Source organism: Pygocentrus nattereri, chromosome 4 (genome assembly GCF_015220715.1).
Source record: "Pygocentrus nattereri isolate fPygNat1 chromosome 4, fPygNat1.pri, whole genome shotgun sequence".
Taxonomy (NCBI): Eukaryota; Metazoa; Chordata; class Actinopteri; order Characiformes; family Serrasalmidae; genus Pygocentrus; species Pygocentrus nattereri.
This window is the reverse complement of record NC_051214.1, coordinates 22,555,049-22,568,553: the sequence shown is the minus strand read 5'-3', so window position 1 is coordinate 22,568,553 and position 13,505 is coordinate 22,555,049. Positions and strand designations below refer to the sequence as shown.

At 41.3% G+C, this 13,505-nt stretch overlaps 1 protein-coding gene across 1 annotated transcript in view; it reads left to right on the top strand.

Annotated features, from left to right (window-relative positions):
• The window catches only part of enah (ENAH actin regulator), a 113,318-nt gene that overhangs the window by 63,103 nt on the left and 36,710 nt on the right, over nucleotides 1-13,505 (top strand). The window contains 1 exon segment of the mRNA XM_017719896.2: nucleotides 3,119-3,191. Coding sequence (XP_017575385.2) covers nucleotides 3,119-3,191 — 73 coding nt within the window.

The following is a 13,505-nucleotide window of genomic DNA, read 5'->3' as shown; positions in this document are numbered from 1 at the left end:
GAAATGTGTAGGAATCTTAGCCATTATATCAAATCATATGATATATATATATATATATATATATATATATATATATATATATATATATATATATATATATATATGATCACACACACACAATATACACTAGTATTGCACTGTACAGTAATAATTTTTTTTTATGGATTCGTAATTAATTGGATGGTTTGCCTGCTTAGTTGTTTCTTGACTGCTGTGTCGTTCTCAGTGTGCAATATTTAGCCAAATTTTTATGACCTCTTAAATAAAAAAACCATAACTGTTTCACTTGATCAAACAAACCGACTTCTGCACTGATGCCATGTTTATGGAAGTGTCCTTCCTTATTTGTAAACTGGTTCGTTCAGTTCAGCATTCACAAAAAATATGAACGTGGTCACTGAACGCGTTCATGCACGACACTGGTTGCTCCATTATTAATTCATGCACAAGAGGACCAGTTCAGTCATTAAGACAAACACTTAAATAGATCAGGCTGATCAGATTTGACTGTCATAAAGGGAAGATGACACCAGCTTTACTTCAGAGTTTATCATAAGATGGAAACTGGTATGCGGCAGTAATGCAGTCCCAGATACCAAAGAGCTTATCGTTGTTGTTGGAACAAAACCTCGTATCTTGAAAATGGTAACTTTACAGGAGAAGAAAGAAACCTTCTTTACTTTTAATGTAAGTGAACCTGTTTTTTCCTGGTCATTTCAGGTCATTTCTTTTGGTGCGTTCTTCATGAAATTTTCACACAGTGTAAAAGCCAACAGGCATTTTCAAATTAGGTCAAAAAATGAAAAACAGCAAAAATGGAGATATTTAATGACTTCGCCTAATGTCGCCCCAGCCTACTGTTGTCTTTATTAATGCTGTGAAGCAAGATGCACTAAATTACTCGGATCCAACCAAATGCCTTCACCTTATATCAGGACAATGACCTGAGACGTACTGCTCTGGAGTTTTTCTGGGCTGAAAAGCGGAATGTTCTTGATTGCCGAGTGAGTCACCAGAGCTGAACTCCACTGAGCATGCATTTCACGTACTGAAGACAAGCCTGAAAGCAAGAAAGCCTCCAAAGTAATCAGGAACTGAGAATGGCCTTACAGGCCTGGCGGAGCATCACCTGGGAAGATGGCCAGAGTCTGGTGAGGACTGTGGGCTGGCGATATTTAGACAGTCAGTGATTGCAGGGGATTGTCAACCACGTGTCAGTCAACATATTTTTCTGTGTGTACATGTTAATTTGCTTTTTTTGATTTGTTTGTCAGATCAATTATAGTCCCCTGAATTTGGGTCTGTTTATGCAAAAAACTATGATTAAGTTTTACCAGTATAAACAAATACTATTGCAGTAAAGGTAATATTGTGCACTTTAACCTCATAGCCGTTGCTTCAAGTTTCAAATCCAGTGTGCTTGGAAAACCAAAACCAGCTGTCATTGTGTAGTTACATACTGCACTGTTACATCTGTGCTGCAGTGATGTTGGTCCTTCTGTAGCAGGGAAAGTCTTAATGAGATGATCACAGTCAACCCACTTTCATTTGACAAGTGTAACCAGAAGCTGGTCCACTCTCTCTGGTCCAGTAGAAGAAGCAGTGAAGTGATCAAACACTGGCTTGTTGTGCAGGTGTTATTGGGCCATATTTGTGTTTTCTGACAGGTACAAGGGTCACAGAATTCTTTTTGCCCCCAAAGAGGCCTTTGTCCGACATTGTGAGGAGACCAAACGGGAAATGGCAGAGGTCGCTGGTAGTCTGCTAATGAAGTGTGGAAAGAGCCACAGCTCCAGACTCCGTACACAGACCTCTCTCACCCGTTCAATACAGCATTGATCCGGTGTTGGGGTACAAGGCCGGCCTGTGATCGTGTTTAGCTTTTATTAGCCCCGCTACCCCTCATATGTCCGGCCCTGCTTTCCGACATGCTCCAAACACCAAATCACCACAGCCTTTCAGTAGATGTGAAGTGAATACATCACTTATTTTTTTGTTTAATAGCAACACGACTGGTTAACACTACGTTCACATTACAAGCCTCGTTGTTCAAATCCAAACCCTCTGATGCGATGGTTCAGACTCGTTTAGGTGAGTGACTCAAATCTGTCATTAATGTGAACAAACTGGTGTCCTGAAATGACCCTCATGAGCTCCTCCTACTCAGTAACGTCACGTGACTGAATCACTGCATCATCAGGACAAACTAACGAGCAGAACGAGCTTCGCTGAGAAGATCATTAACTCTGATCAGCTCTCAGCTTCATTATTAGAGCCAGACGAAGGAGAAAAAGGTGAGGAGCTGCTTTACCACCGTTTACAGGCTTTAACATCTGTTTGATGCTGCTGACTTGGTAACGCTGAATGATGGCGCAGCACAGTGGAGAAAAGCACATGAATTTCAATCTGAGCATCACATTAAGGTCACAGGATCACAAATTGCATACGTATCTGATCTAGGACCACATCAGAGCACAAAACGAACGTAGCCTAAGGCTGTCGTGCGGAACTCCAGTACTTCTGCAGCAAAGCACGACTGCTTTATCACTGAGAGAGAGTGTCTAATTGTAGAGCCTGAAACAACTGCATACGCTGCATAGTAACTAGTTAAATGAAAGCAAATTAGGACTTTACAGTAATGATCTTAATGAATTTCCATTCTTGACCTTACTGTAACTTTTTGATGGCAAAAAACTTTTTAATATATCGTGAAAATGTCTTCACAGATCACATTCCTTTTTTAGTCTTTTAGCCGTATCACCCACCTCTACTTTAGGTCCTTTCAGCTCACTTTACTGTGGGTAGAAACTAGGAATTCTGGGCAGCGACAGCACTGAAAGCCAGTCTATTTCAGAGAATGGTGCGATGAATTATTCGTCTGTCTGACTCTCTGCATTCTTCTGTCGCTTCCATATCAGTGAGCCCTATGTTGAGATTGAACAAGCATCGGCGATTCTCTTTATAAATAAAAGCTCTCCCACTCTCGCGGACTGGATGTCCTCTTTCACTCTGCCTCCATGTCACTGTCTCTGAAACCTCCCGCTCTGCATAATTCAGTGGTTTATAGCCCTCTTTGTCCTTAAGGTAATGTTAAATTCAGATTTTCCTCTGTGTCCAGGTCCCACGTTGCCAAGACAGAACCCTCAGGTGCAGAATGGCCCTTCGCCAGAGGAGCTGGAAATGCAAAGAAGGTGAGTCAAACTTTAGACTAATGAAGTAGTTTTGTACTATTTTGCTGAATTAAGTATGAGTGTAGCAGCCTTTCTAGATTCAAAAATGTGTATTTTCTTTGCTCATTTTTATTGGTTCTGTATGTGTTGCTTGTTTCTTAAAGTAAAGTTGCGTGTATTTAATGTATCAGATCTGATGTGCTGAAATGAAAACGGTCATTATGATTGTAGAATGGCAGCCAAATAAGCCCATAAGTTATGTCAGCATCTGTAGGCTGACATAACTTTACCGTCATGCAGGCCAGATTTCTGTCTTTGTCCAGCAGATCTAGTTTCTCTCGGTTAATGTGGCCAAGAACCGCTTGCTTTGAAGACCTGACCAACGTACAGACCAGTCAACCCAACCCCAGTGTTTTGTTTTTTTTTTTTTCTTGTACGAGCGTGTTTTTGTTGGGTTACTCTTTTAACAAAAGTGGCTCAGCAGCTACCAGGAGATGCTTAAAATTGGGCTGCGAAGTTCAAAACGCTTTTCACTCCTGCAAATGTTTCCCAAAAAGGCAGCAGAGCATGCATCGGTTTGGCACTGGTAACTAGCATTTAGCTTAAGAAAAGGTGTGATGTTTTTAATCAACACTAATTTGTTTATTTAAGCAGCTGCCTAATTTGCTGTATAAAAAAGCTGTGTTCTGTTATGACATTGATGTTTTGTTTGTTTATCAAGATTTTATATGGTTATATCCTCTAAAAGCACCCACTTCATTCAGATCTAGGATGTGTTATTTGATTTTTTTTTTTTAGAAGTGTGTGTGTATGTGTATGTATATATGTGTGTATGTATGTATATATATATATATATATATATATATATATATATATATATATATATATATATATATATATATATATATATATATATGTGTGTGTGTATGTATGTATGTATGTATGTGTGTATATATATATATATATGCACACACACACACAAGGAAACAATAATCCTTTTATTAAATGATTAACCCTTGTGTAGTGTTGATGTGTGTTACAGTGGTCTGGTGGACCCACCACAATATTGTTTGTTTAAATCAAATAAATAAATATACCAGATGTTTAAAAAAAAAAGTGTCCACCATAGAGTTCTCCTTTAGCAGCCATAGCCAGTCAGCAGCCTGTCTGTGTAGTACTCACACACGCACACATATACACACACACACACACACACAGCAGGCCATGTAGGAGGAGAACAGAGTGAAGGACACAGCACCTCCACACTTTTACTCCACGCAGGTTCAGCCCAACACCACGTGTAATATAAATGTGTGGGGGGTGAACAGAGTGAAGACACTGAAAATGGGTTATTTTATATGTTCTTCACAGAAAATGAGCAAAGACCAAGAATCTGAGGTTGAAATAATAATAATAAATTGCATAATTTTTCTTTTGGTAAACATTAAAAATGGGTCCCACAGACCTGAACACCACACAAGGGTTAAACATTATTACCAGACTAATTTCAATGTCCTAATGGCCCGACTAATCGAGTATGAAAATAGTCATTAGTTGAAGCCCTAATCTGAGTAGCTACTGTCCTTCAACTTTCACCTGCTCTCCTCCTTTTGTCCCTTATTTTCATGACTGTTCTTGTGCTATTGTGTTATGTCCATTTTCTGAGAAATCTCTAGAGTTTACCTGTTTCTGTCTTTGCCCGTCTGCTCTCATCTGTAATATGAACCGGTGAGAACGTGAACCAGCTGAGCTCTTTAAAATGTAAGGAAAAGGTTTTTCAGATTAGTACTTAAGCTGAAGAGGAATTCACGCACATTGGCCTTCATGCAATAGTGCTGCCTCTTTGAAGCCAAAAACATTTTTTTTTTCCCTCTTTGGACTTCAAAGCAGAAGAAAGACTCACTGAGGTCTTGTTAATGAAAAGCCTTTCTGCAATGAGCTCCCCAAGAGACCACAGTGAAGGGCTGGTGCTGAAAGCCTAAACCACGCTGATTACTTTGCTGCTGCCGCATCCACACAAAGATGTTGCACCACGATGATACCCGACAACATTTAGTTACTGGACTTGATGTTTATATTTCCATTTAGGCTGTTTGGACCATGTTCAAAGGCTCAGTTAGGAGAGAGGTTCTCAATGTTGTCCACTTGCATCAAAAAGCATGGTTAAAGAGACTGAACTTTTAGGGTTTTGTCTTCTGTGCTCTTCAGTTTACCCCCATAGAGCTGGGAGATGTGGCCAAAAATGTTATCATGATAAACAAAATTCATATCGTTCGATATCAATACATGCGATAAATGTCAAATCACTATTTCTTTCAAGTTTGAAGGCTGACTTTTGCTCCTAGGTGGTCAGTTGCTGTTTTAAACCATCCTTTATGGTTGCAACATGACAAACACCAAACAGTGGAACTTTTCACAGATCTGTAATGGGACAGTGGGAGAAAGTTCCTGGTTGGTAGTTTTTACAAGCTGGAAAAGCACGGCGGCAGTTTTTGTAATAGTCATAATTTAAGAAAGAGAAGATTATTTTTATCTGTCTGGTGATGAGGCTCAGCTGTCCCGTTACAAATGCTAAACAAGTGGCCATCAACAGCTAAACTGTTTAGTTTCTCAACAACGTCAGCTTAGTACGAACAGCAAACATTAGCTGACTCGGTACGTCAATGATGGATCACACCGCCTTACTGCCGTCACTCCTAGCACATCCATATCAGAGTATATCACAGTATTCAGACACCAGCTAGCAGCCGACTGGGTTTCTCTACTCTATTGTAGTGGTTTGAGGGATGAACCACAATATATCAACACCAGGCAAACAGAGTCCTCCTTTTAGCTACATTTAAACTGAAAGCAGTGCATTTGTGTTTTGTTTGATCTACAGTAACATCAATTTGCCTTGTTATGTGAGTGATGAAGTCCTGCTTCAAATTAGCCAGCTGCTAAAAACAGCTAGCCTGGAAAGATGACGCTCTCCAATGACTCACAGCTTCCTCAGTTTACTTTTGTTTAAATCAGGGCTGTAACTCACATGAACCTACTTCTTTCTTTCACTTTAGTTGCTTGGAAATGCACTAATACTGAAATAAGACTTTTTGAGCCCTGTAACAGTGCTGTAGTTGAAAGGAGCACACGTGATTTGATGCTGCTAAAGCTGGTTAGGTTGTTGGGAAAGAGGTGAGTTCACTGTAGGTCAAGAGTTACACCACTTATCTCATCACTCAGTTCTCACAGGAGAACAGTTCGCCGGTCGCTCCACTCAAACAGGGAACTCCGCATTCCAGCCGTTGCTAAAGACTCAGTTCATTCATCGCCCCCCTCCCTCTCTAGTCATGTAGAAAAACTCTGAAGTGCGCCCTCTCATGGTGACAGGAGAGTAGTTTCTCTTACCTTGCAGTTGAAAAACACCACTAGGGCTTTCGCTAGAATGTGGAAGGCTGAGAATGGTGTGTAATATTGAACATTTTTCAAACCTTTCTTATCGCTCTATCGAGGATAATTATCGTTATTGTTTTAGCGCCCAGCCCTACCCCCCCCCCATTTGCTGTCTTCTAACCAGTGTTTTCCTCATGATGCATTCTCATCAGCACCACCAAACCAGTGATGGATTATTCCCAGGTCCTTAAAGCGCACAACTCCTTCTCAGCCCTCCCTGGATGGCTTTGTAACATGCATGTCCTTCTTCAAGGTCACTGAATTCTTCACTCATTTCATCCACAGCAGCTTGGAGTTGAGGCTGAAAAAGTCGGTGGTGGGAGGTGTTGTGGGGAACCAGTAGCCCTGGGCAGGAAGGTCTGCAGCATGTATGGTGAATGAGGGAGTAGGATGATCTTGAGATACAGTAGAAGTGCTCCAGCAGAAGAGCACTTGGCATCCAAGCCCTCCCTCTTGCACATGAGACTCAATCAGGCTAATTGACCTCTGTGTATTTACAGATTACTCACAGCAGCGACCTTGCTGTGGTTGGGCTTACAATAGCAAAAGGGAGAAAAATAGCAGGCCATGTCCTTCATGGTGAGACCATGTGGAAAACAGAATAGCCCTAGCCTTGCTTTCCCCAGAGCTGCTTTCACAATGACTATGCCCTCCAACGTCCCTTTGCTGTCATCTTCTTTATTTTTAGTGGTCTGGACAGCAGTTTTTTATCCAGGAACCATCATGGCTATGATGGCTGGGTGCAGGAGAGATGGGGGTGTTGTTTTAGCGGTTTCTATTAAATGGAGTTCAAGTATGAGTGTTATTTTAAGTTCTAGGCTTATGTTTTGGACTGTGTATATGTTTCCTGCAGAGTTCCTGCTTAATTGGATGGAAACATCAAACAGATCAAAGATCTGTGGTTTCTTCTACCTCTCAGCACCTTCTGGCCAAGCGATGTTTTGAGCTGCTATTAGTGGTGATAGTGGTAGTAGTAGTAGTAGTAGCTTCGAAACCTGTGATGTGATGCCACATAGGCCAAAAGTATGAGGAATGTTTGTATATATGGTGTATACTTTACCCATTTGGCCAAGCAGTGTTTTAAGCTACTATTATCATTATTTGTAGTATTAGGCGGAGTAGTAGTGGTAGTTATAGATGGACTAGAATTAGTAGGAGGAGGAGTAGCAGTGATGCTTGTTCAGAATCATATGAGTCGTTTGAGCAAAATGAATGAATTGCTCTGAACTGGTGATTTAATGCCACAGAAGTATTGGGAATGTTTACATATTTGGTGTGTGTTTGGCCAAGAAGTGTTTTGAGCTACTGTTGTTATTGTTGTTATTATTAGCAGTAGGAGAAGGAGGAATAGTAGTAAGAGGAGTAGGACTAGTAGTATGATTAGTAGGAGGAAGAGTAGTAGTGATAGTTGTAGGTGGAGTAGGATTAGTAGAAGGATTAGTTGGAGGAGGAGTAGGGATAGTTGGAGGAGGAGTAGGGATAGTTGGAGGAGGAGTAGGGATAGTTGGAGGAGGAGTAGGAGGAGGACTAGTAGTGATAGTTTTAGGTGGAGTAGGATTGGTAGAAGGATAAGGAGGAGGAGTAGGGATAGTTGTAGATGGAGTAGTGTTTCTAAGCTTGTTCCATAATGTCACATAGGCTAAAGGTATCAGGAATATTTCTGTATTTGGTGCGAACTGACAACTCAAAGCAAAATATGTTCAGTTTTACTCTTTATTATAGGCTTGTGTCTGTGCATAAAAAAGAACCATTCATAAAATCGAATAAAGTTCTGAGTAAAATAATAATTTCTACTAAGTTTAGCCCATTTATTCTTACCCGAGTGCTACTGACAAAACATGTCAACATGGTCAGCTTTAAAGCTTTCGTTTCCGCCTCTTAATTTTAGCGCTTCGTCAGTTACGCACACATCAGAAGTATTTTATGCATAACAGGTGTGAGTAATTCTGTTTATAGAGAGCTGGTCACAGTATTAAATCTGTTCTCTCATTCAATTCTACCATCCCTTATTATAATTATTTTAAAGTTCTTGATTTGTACCTGAAGTTCACACTCAACATTAGAGCTGATTGTGTTTCAAAATGTACAGATACCTTGAGTTCGATACAGATTCCTGAGACATTTTTGTGCATACTTACAGTATGTAAATTAGACAGCCAACCACAAGGCTAGATCTTAAAACAAGCATGCCTATTGGCCCACTGATCCCAGCAAGACCAACTACTCAGGTATTGATATGTCAGTACCATAAAACAAACCTGAATTCAATGCTTAGCACTGAGCATTAGCTCTTAACAGGCCCACCCTTATCAATAGTGACCAATCCGTGAGAAACCCTCTGGGTTTTCTTTTCTTGCTCATACATGAAACCAGCCACCACGTACACAGCCAGAGCCAGCAGGAGGGCAGTATTCATGGGCCCCACCATTGAGGGGGAGCCAATAAATGAGACAAAAAGTAATCATGGTAGTAATATTAAAAAAAGAGGCCACTTTAACTCAGCCTTGACTTTACTCCCTTTTTAACTGGGAGCCAACCAGTAACTTCAGCTTCTCATTTGAACAGAAATCAGTTTGAAGCAGTCAAGGAGCTTACAAGTCAGTGCGTCTGGCATTTTCACCCTCTATAGATTTGCACTGTGGTCCTGTTATTCAAGTGTCATATTGCCATTCCTGTCTGGTTAGGTTTCTGGTATTTTCAGAAACTTTTCACTGTGTAATTTTTTGTAAATCATAAACGAGCATACATTATTGCCAAAAGTATTCACTCACCCATCCAAATAATTGAATTCAGGTGTTCCAATAACTCAGGAGCTCAATGAATTCCAGCATTGTACCATGTTTGGTCCAGTCGTGAAATTTCCTCACTACTAAATATTCCACAGTCAACTGTCGGTTCGATTATAACAAAGTGCAAGCGATTGGGAATGACAACAACTCAACCACGAAGTGGTCGGCCACATAAAATGACAGAGCAGGGTCAGCAGTTGCTGACGCGCATGGTGCGCGGAGGTCACCAACTTTCTGCAGAATCAATCACTACAGACCTCCAAACTTCATAGGGCCTTCAGATCAGCTCAAGACCAGCATAGAGACCTTCATGGAATGGGTTTCCATGGCCAAGCAGCTGCACCCAAGCCTTACATCACCAAGCGCAATGCAAAGTGTCGAATGCAGTGGTGTAAAGCGTCGCCACTGGACTCTAGAGCAGTGGAGACGTGTTCTCTGGAGTGACCAATCACGCTTCTCCGTCTGGCAATCCGATGGATGAGTCTGGGTTTGGTGGTTGCGAGGAGAACAGTGCTTGTCTGACTGCGTTGTTCCAAGTGTGAAGTTTGGTGGAGGGGGGTCGTTTGGGATGAATTAGAGTGGAGACTGTGAGCCAAGCCTTCTCGTCCAACATCAGTGTCTGACCTCACAAGTGCGCTTCTGGAAGAATGATCAAAAATTCCCATAAACTCACTCCTAAACCTTGTGTAAAGCCTTCCCAGAAGAGTTGAAGCTGTTATAGCTGCAAAGGGTGTTTCGACATCATATAAAACCCTATGGATTAAGTTCATGTGTGTGTGACGGCAGATGAGCAAATACTTTTGGCAGTATAGTGTATCAAAGTATTTTTATTTTTAGGCCATAATCAGCATGTTTACGATGTAGAGAAGTTGACGTCATCTCTTGGCTTTAAAGTCATTAAAGTTTCATTCCCAAATTTTTTTCAGAATGTTGATGTTCTTCTAATTGAGTGATGAGGCCCTGAAGAAGTGTAAGTCAGTGTCCCGTTATGGAAGCAAAAAGTTCCTTGCAGATTCTAGAAACAGCTTGTGCTCATCAGCCATGCCATGTTCTGCAGCGTAAACATTCCGAATAAGGATCCCTCACTTAATCTAAGAAGCATCTCCAAAAATGTGGCAGGCTTGGATTCTCTGAAAGAATGTCTTTGAGTATGTGTAATGGAGCTGGCCTCCAGCCTCCCACTCAGCCACACTTACCCGCCCCCCTCAACCCCCAGCCCCCACGGCCCACTTCCATATTTAGCTATTGCAGTCAATGGAACCGGCTGGATGCTTGAGGCCTGATGTCATTCCGTGATGCAAACCCGATACAATGCCGGCTGATAGAGAGGAGCGGAGAGAAATGGCGAGCAGGTTTGCTCACATGTGGTTATAAATGGCAGTCAAGGGCCCTGCTTGCTATCAGGGGATGCCTGAATGTGGCTGCTAGTTTGAGGACTCTTAGCACTAATGACTTTTGTCAAAGTGCTGCTACCAGATGGCGGATCAAGGCAGAAGGTCAGCTCTATCTCTAGTGTAGTGTAAAAGGGTTTTAAATTACATTACTTTGCTGAAAAATAGATTTTGATTTAATCTGTAACTTTTCGTAGTACTCTAAAGGACTCAGCTATGCTTGACTGCAGGAGATGAAAATGACTAGTTAAAACCAAGTATTACACTGGTTATGTACCTATGTGCCTTTCTTGTTCCCAAGAGAATTATGGCGGGGTGCGCTTGAGCTGGCCACATGTTTGTCATTACTGCTAACACAGACAACAGTAGAAACTATGGAGAAGCTTCAAGAAGGTTCTGATATTTCTTTAACTCAGCAGTGACTCATGTTAGTGTATTTTTCTGGTCATCTGAAAGAGACAAAAGTTTGCTGTGATTGCGTTTACCAATCATTGAGTTGCACTATGGCTCCACTCCCAACATCCCAGTTTGGTACGTTTCAAACCATGGAGAGAAAAATCCTACGGCCCAATTCCGTATCACCCCACACCCCTACCACTTAGCCCTCCATTTTGTGCATTCACGTCTAGGGATAGGGTGTCCCAATTTTTGTTAAGATAGAGGGGTAGGGGTAAAAAGAAGAAATGGGAGTGGGCCTGCATATATATTGCTGCTGTCACAAGAAAACCTTGTATCTATTTTTGTTTTTATGATTTTTTTGACATAATTTGAATTTACCTGTTACCCTTTAGATTGTGCATAAATTTCAGTACATAAAGTTAAGATTCCTTGAATAGGCTATTAAATTAAATAAGCTTAATACAAAACCAGAGGAAAAACAATCACATCAACAGGTTGGGCCTCACCAAGCATACGGCCAAATTTACACATAAACAACACACAATCATGAGTGTGGATCACTATGTTCCCTCCGATATATAATCCTATCCCACTTTCTGAGAGCAGTATTCCTGAAATAGTGTAATTTTGGACAGTATCTTTGTTAAATTGCCGCTCTGTAATGGTTCTAAATGCAGTCCAGCAGTGATGTTGACCTCCTCAAAATGGCGGCGACGTTCACGTGCCTCACTGGACCCAATATCAATATTGGTGTCTATATCAACTGGAGTCATAGCCTTGGGCTACCCTCAATGTCCTTGGCATTGCCCTCATTTTTGTATATAATGCTTTGACTGACATTTTCCAGTCCTTTGTCTATGAATTCAATATTTCCTTGAATTGTTAGCATCCATATTCTTTGTCTTTCCATAATGAAACAAGGAAAACCTCATTCCATGCTGGTCTAAGCTGAATTTTGCTTGTCTACTGATGGTCTAGTGCTTGTTTAATCGGTTACCAAGTGTAGTGAACCACTGCAGTCATTGTCATTGTATCTTAACCATTGGATGGATGTCATTTGTATGCAAGATCTAAGGAGGAAAGGCTCCGTGAAGGCCAAAGAGAACTGTGCACTGTTTAGATGTCAGCCCGTCTGCTGACTCACATTTATGGGTCCCTGCAGCCAACAATGTTCTCACTGTTCAGCTATGGACAGTCATGGAGGATGTCTTTTATTTACAGGAAGTCTGCTGAAGTATGCTATTTGCTATAACAAGAGTCATGGCGCATATTCTGCATCACATGTAGAAGCTGGAGCTGACAAGCCAACAGAAGGTTCTTGTAAGATCTCAAGAAATAATCTTACATCCTTCCTGTTTGGTTCATAAATGTTGAACTACACCATTCAGTATATATAGTGCTTTTGGACTTTTGCTATTTCATGTGTGCCGTGAGGAGAAAATAGACATTTGTATTCCCGGATATTACTGATCAAGCTTCGCAAAGGATTACGTGGACAAAAGCAGGGATTTTGGTTTTTGCCATTCATTCTCCTGGCCTCTTCTCTCTGCTTCTCCGCTCTCCCGAATCCCGCTCTCTCTAATCCCGCTCTCTCTGACTCCTAACAGGACAGCCACGGCTCAGAAGACAGCATGGGGATAGTCTATTTTTCAGTGTGCCAAAAATAACGTATTAGTGTTTGATTAAAAAGACATGAAGCGGCATAATGGGAGGGTAAAAATAGCGGGTTGGACGCTGATACAGGTTTGCCGCTCCGCTTGCCTCCAGCACATCTGTCAGGTGGAGAGACCAAAGCCCATTTCCCCACCATTTTTCCAGAGCAGGCAAAAAAGTGGAGACACCGCTTCCTTCACAGCCAGCTAACAGACAAGATCGTTGCTGTGTTTTGGAGGTATTTTTACTCTCCAGTACAGTAATGCAACGCTCTACAGCTCTGACCACATCTCTTAGTTTTTCGCTCTTGACAAGAGGGATTATATCCAGATTATATCCAACATAAATCTCTAGAAATGTCCAAATCTAGTTTATTTGCCCTTCAAGCTGATCTGAATGCTTTAATGTAGGGTACTGGTCAGTATTGCACCAATCTTTTTGATAATACATCACAGTTTAGGGAAGATACACTAGACATCTGATTAATGCGGAGTCGGGGTGTTAGGTACATCATGGCTTGATACATTGTGATGCAAAAATGTGACATTGTGTAGCGTGGAGGTGGACGATGATAAGTACGTGTTGTTTATTATGCCATCTAATGCAAATGCATTTTTGAACACCAGATGGCGCAGTTGATTTTACCTACACCAGCACATCATACGTCATGC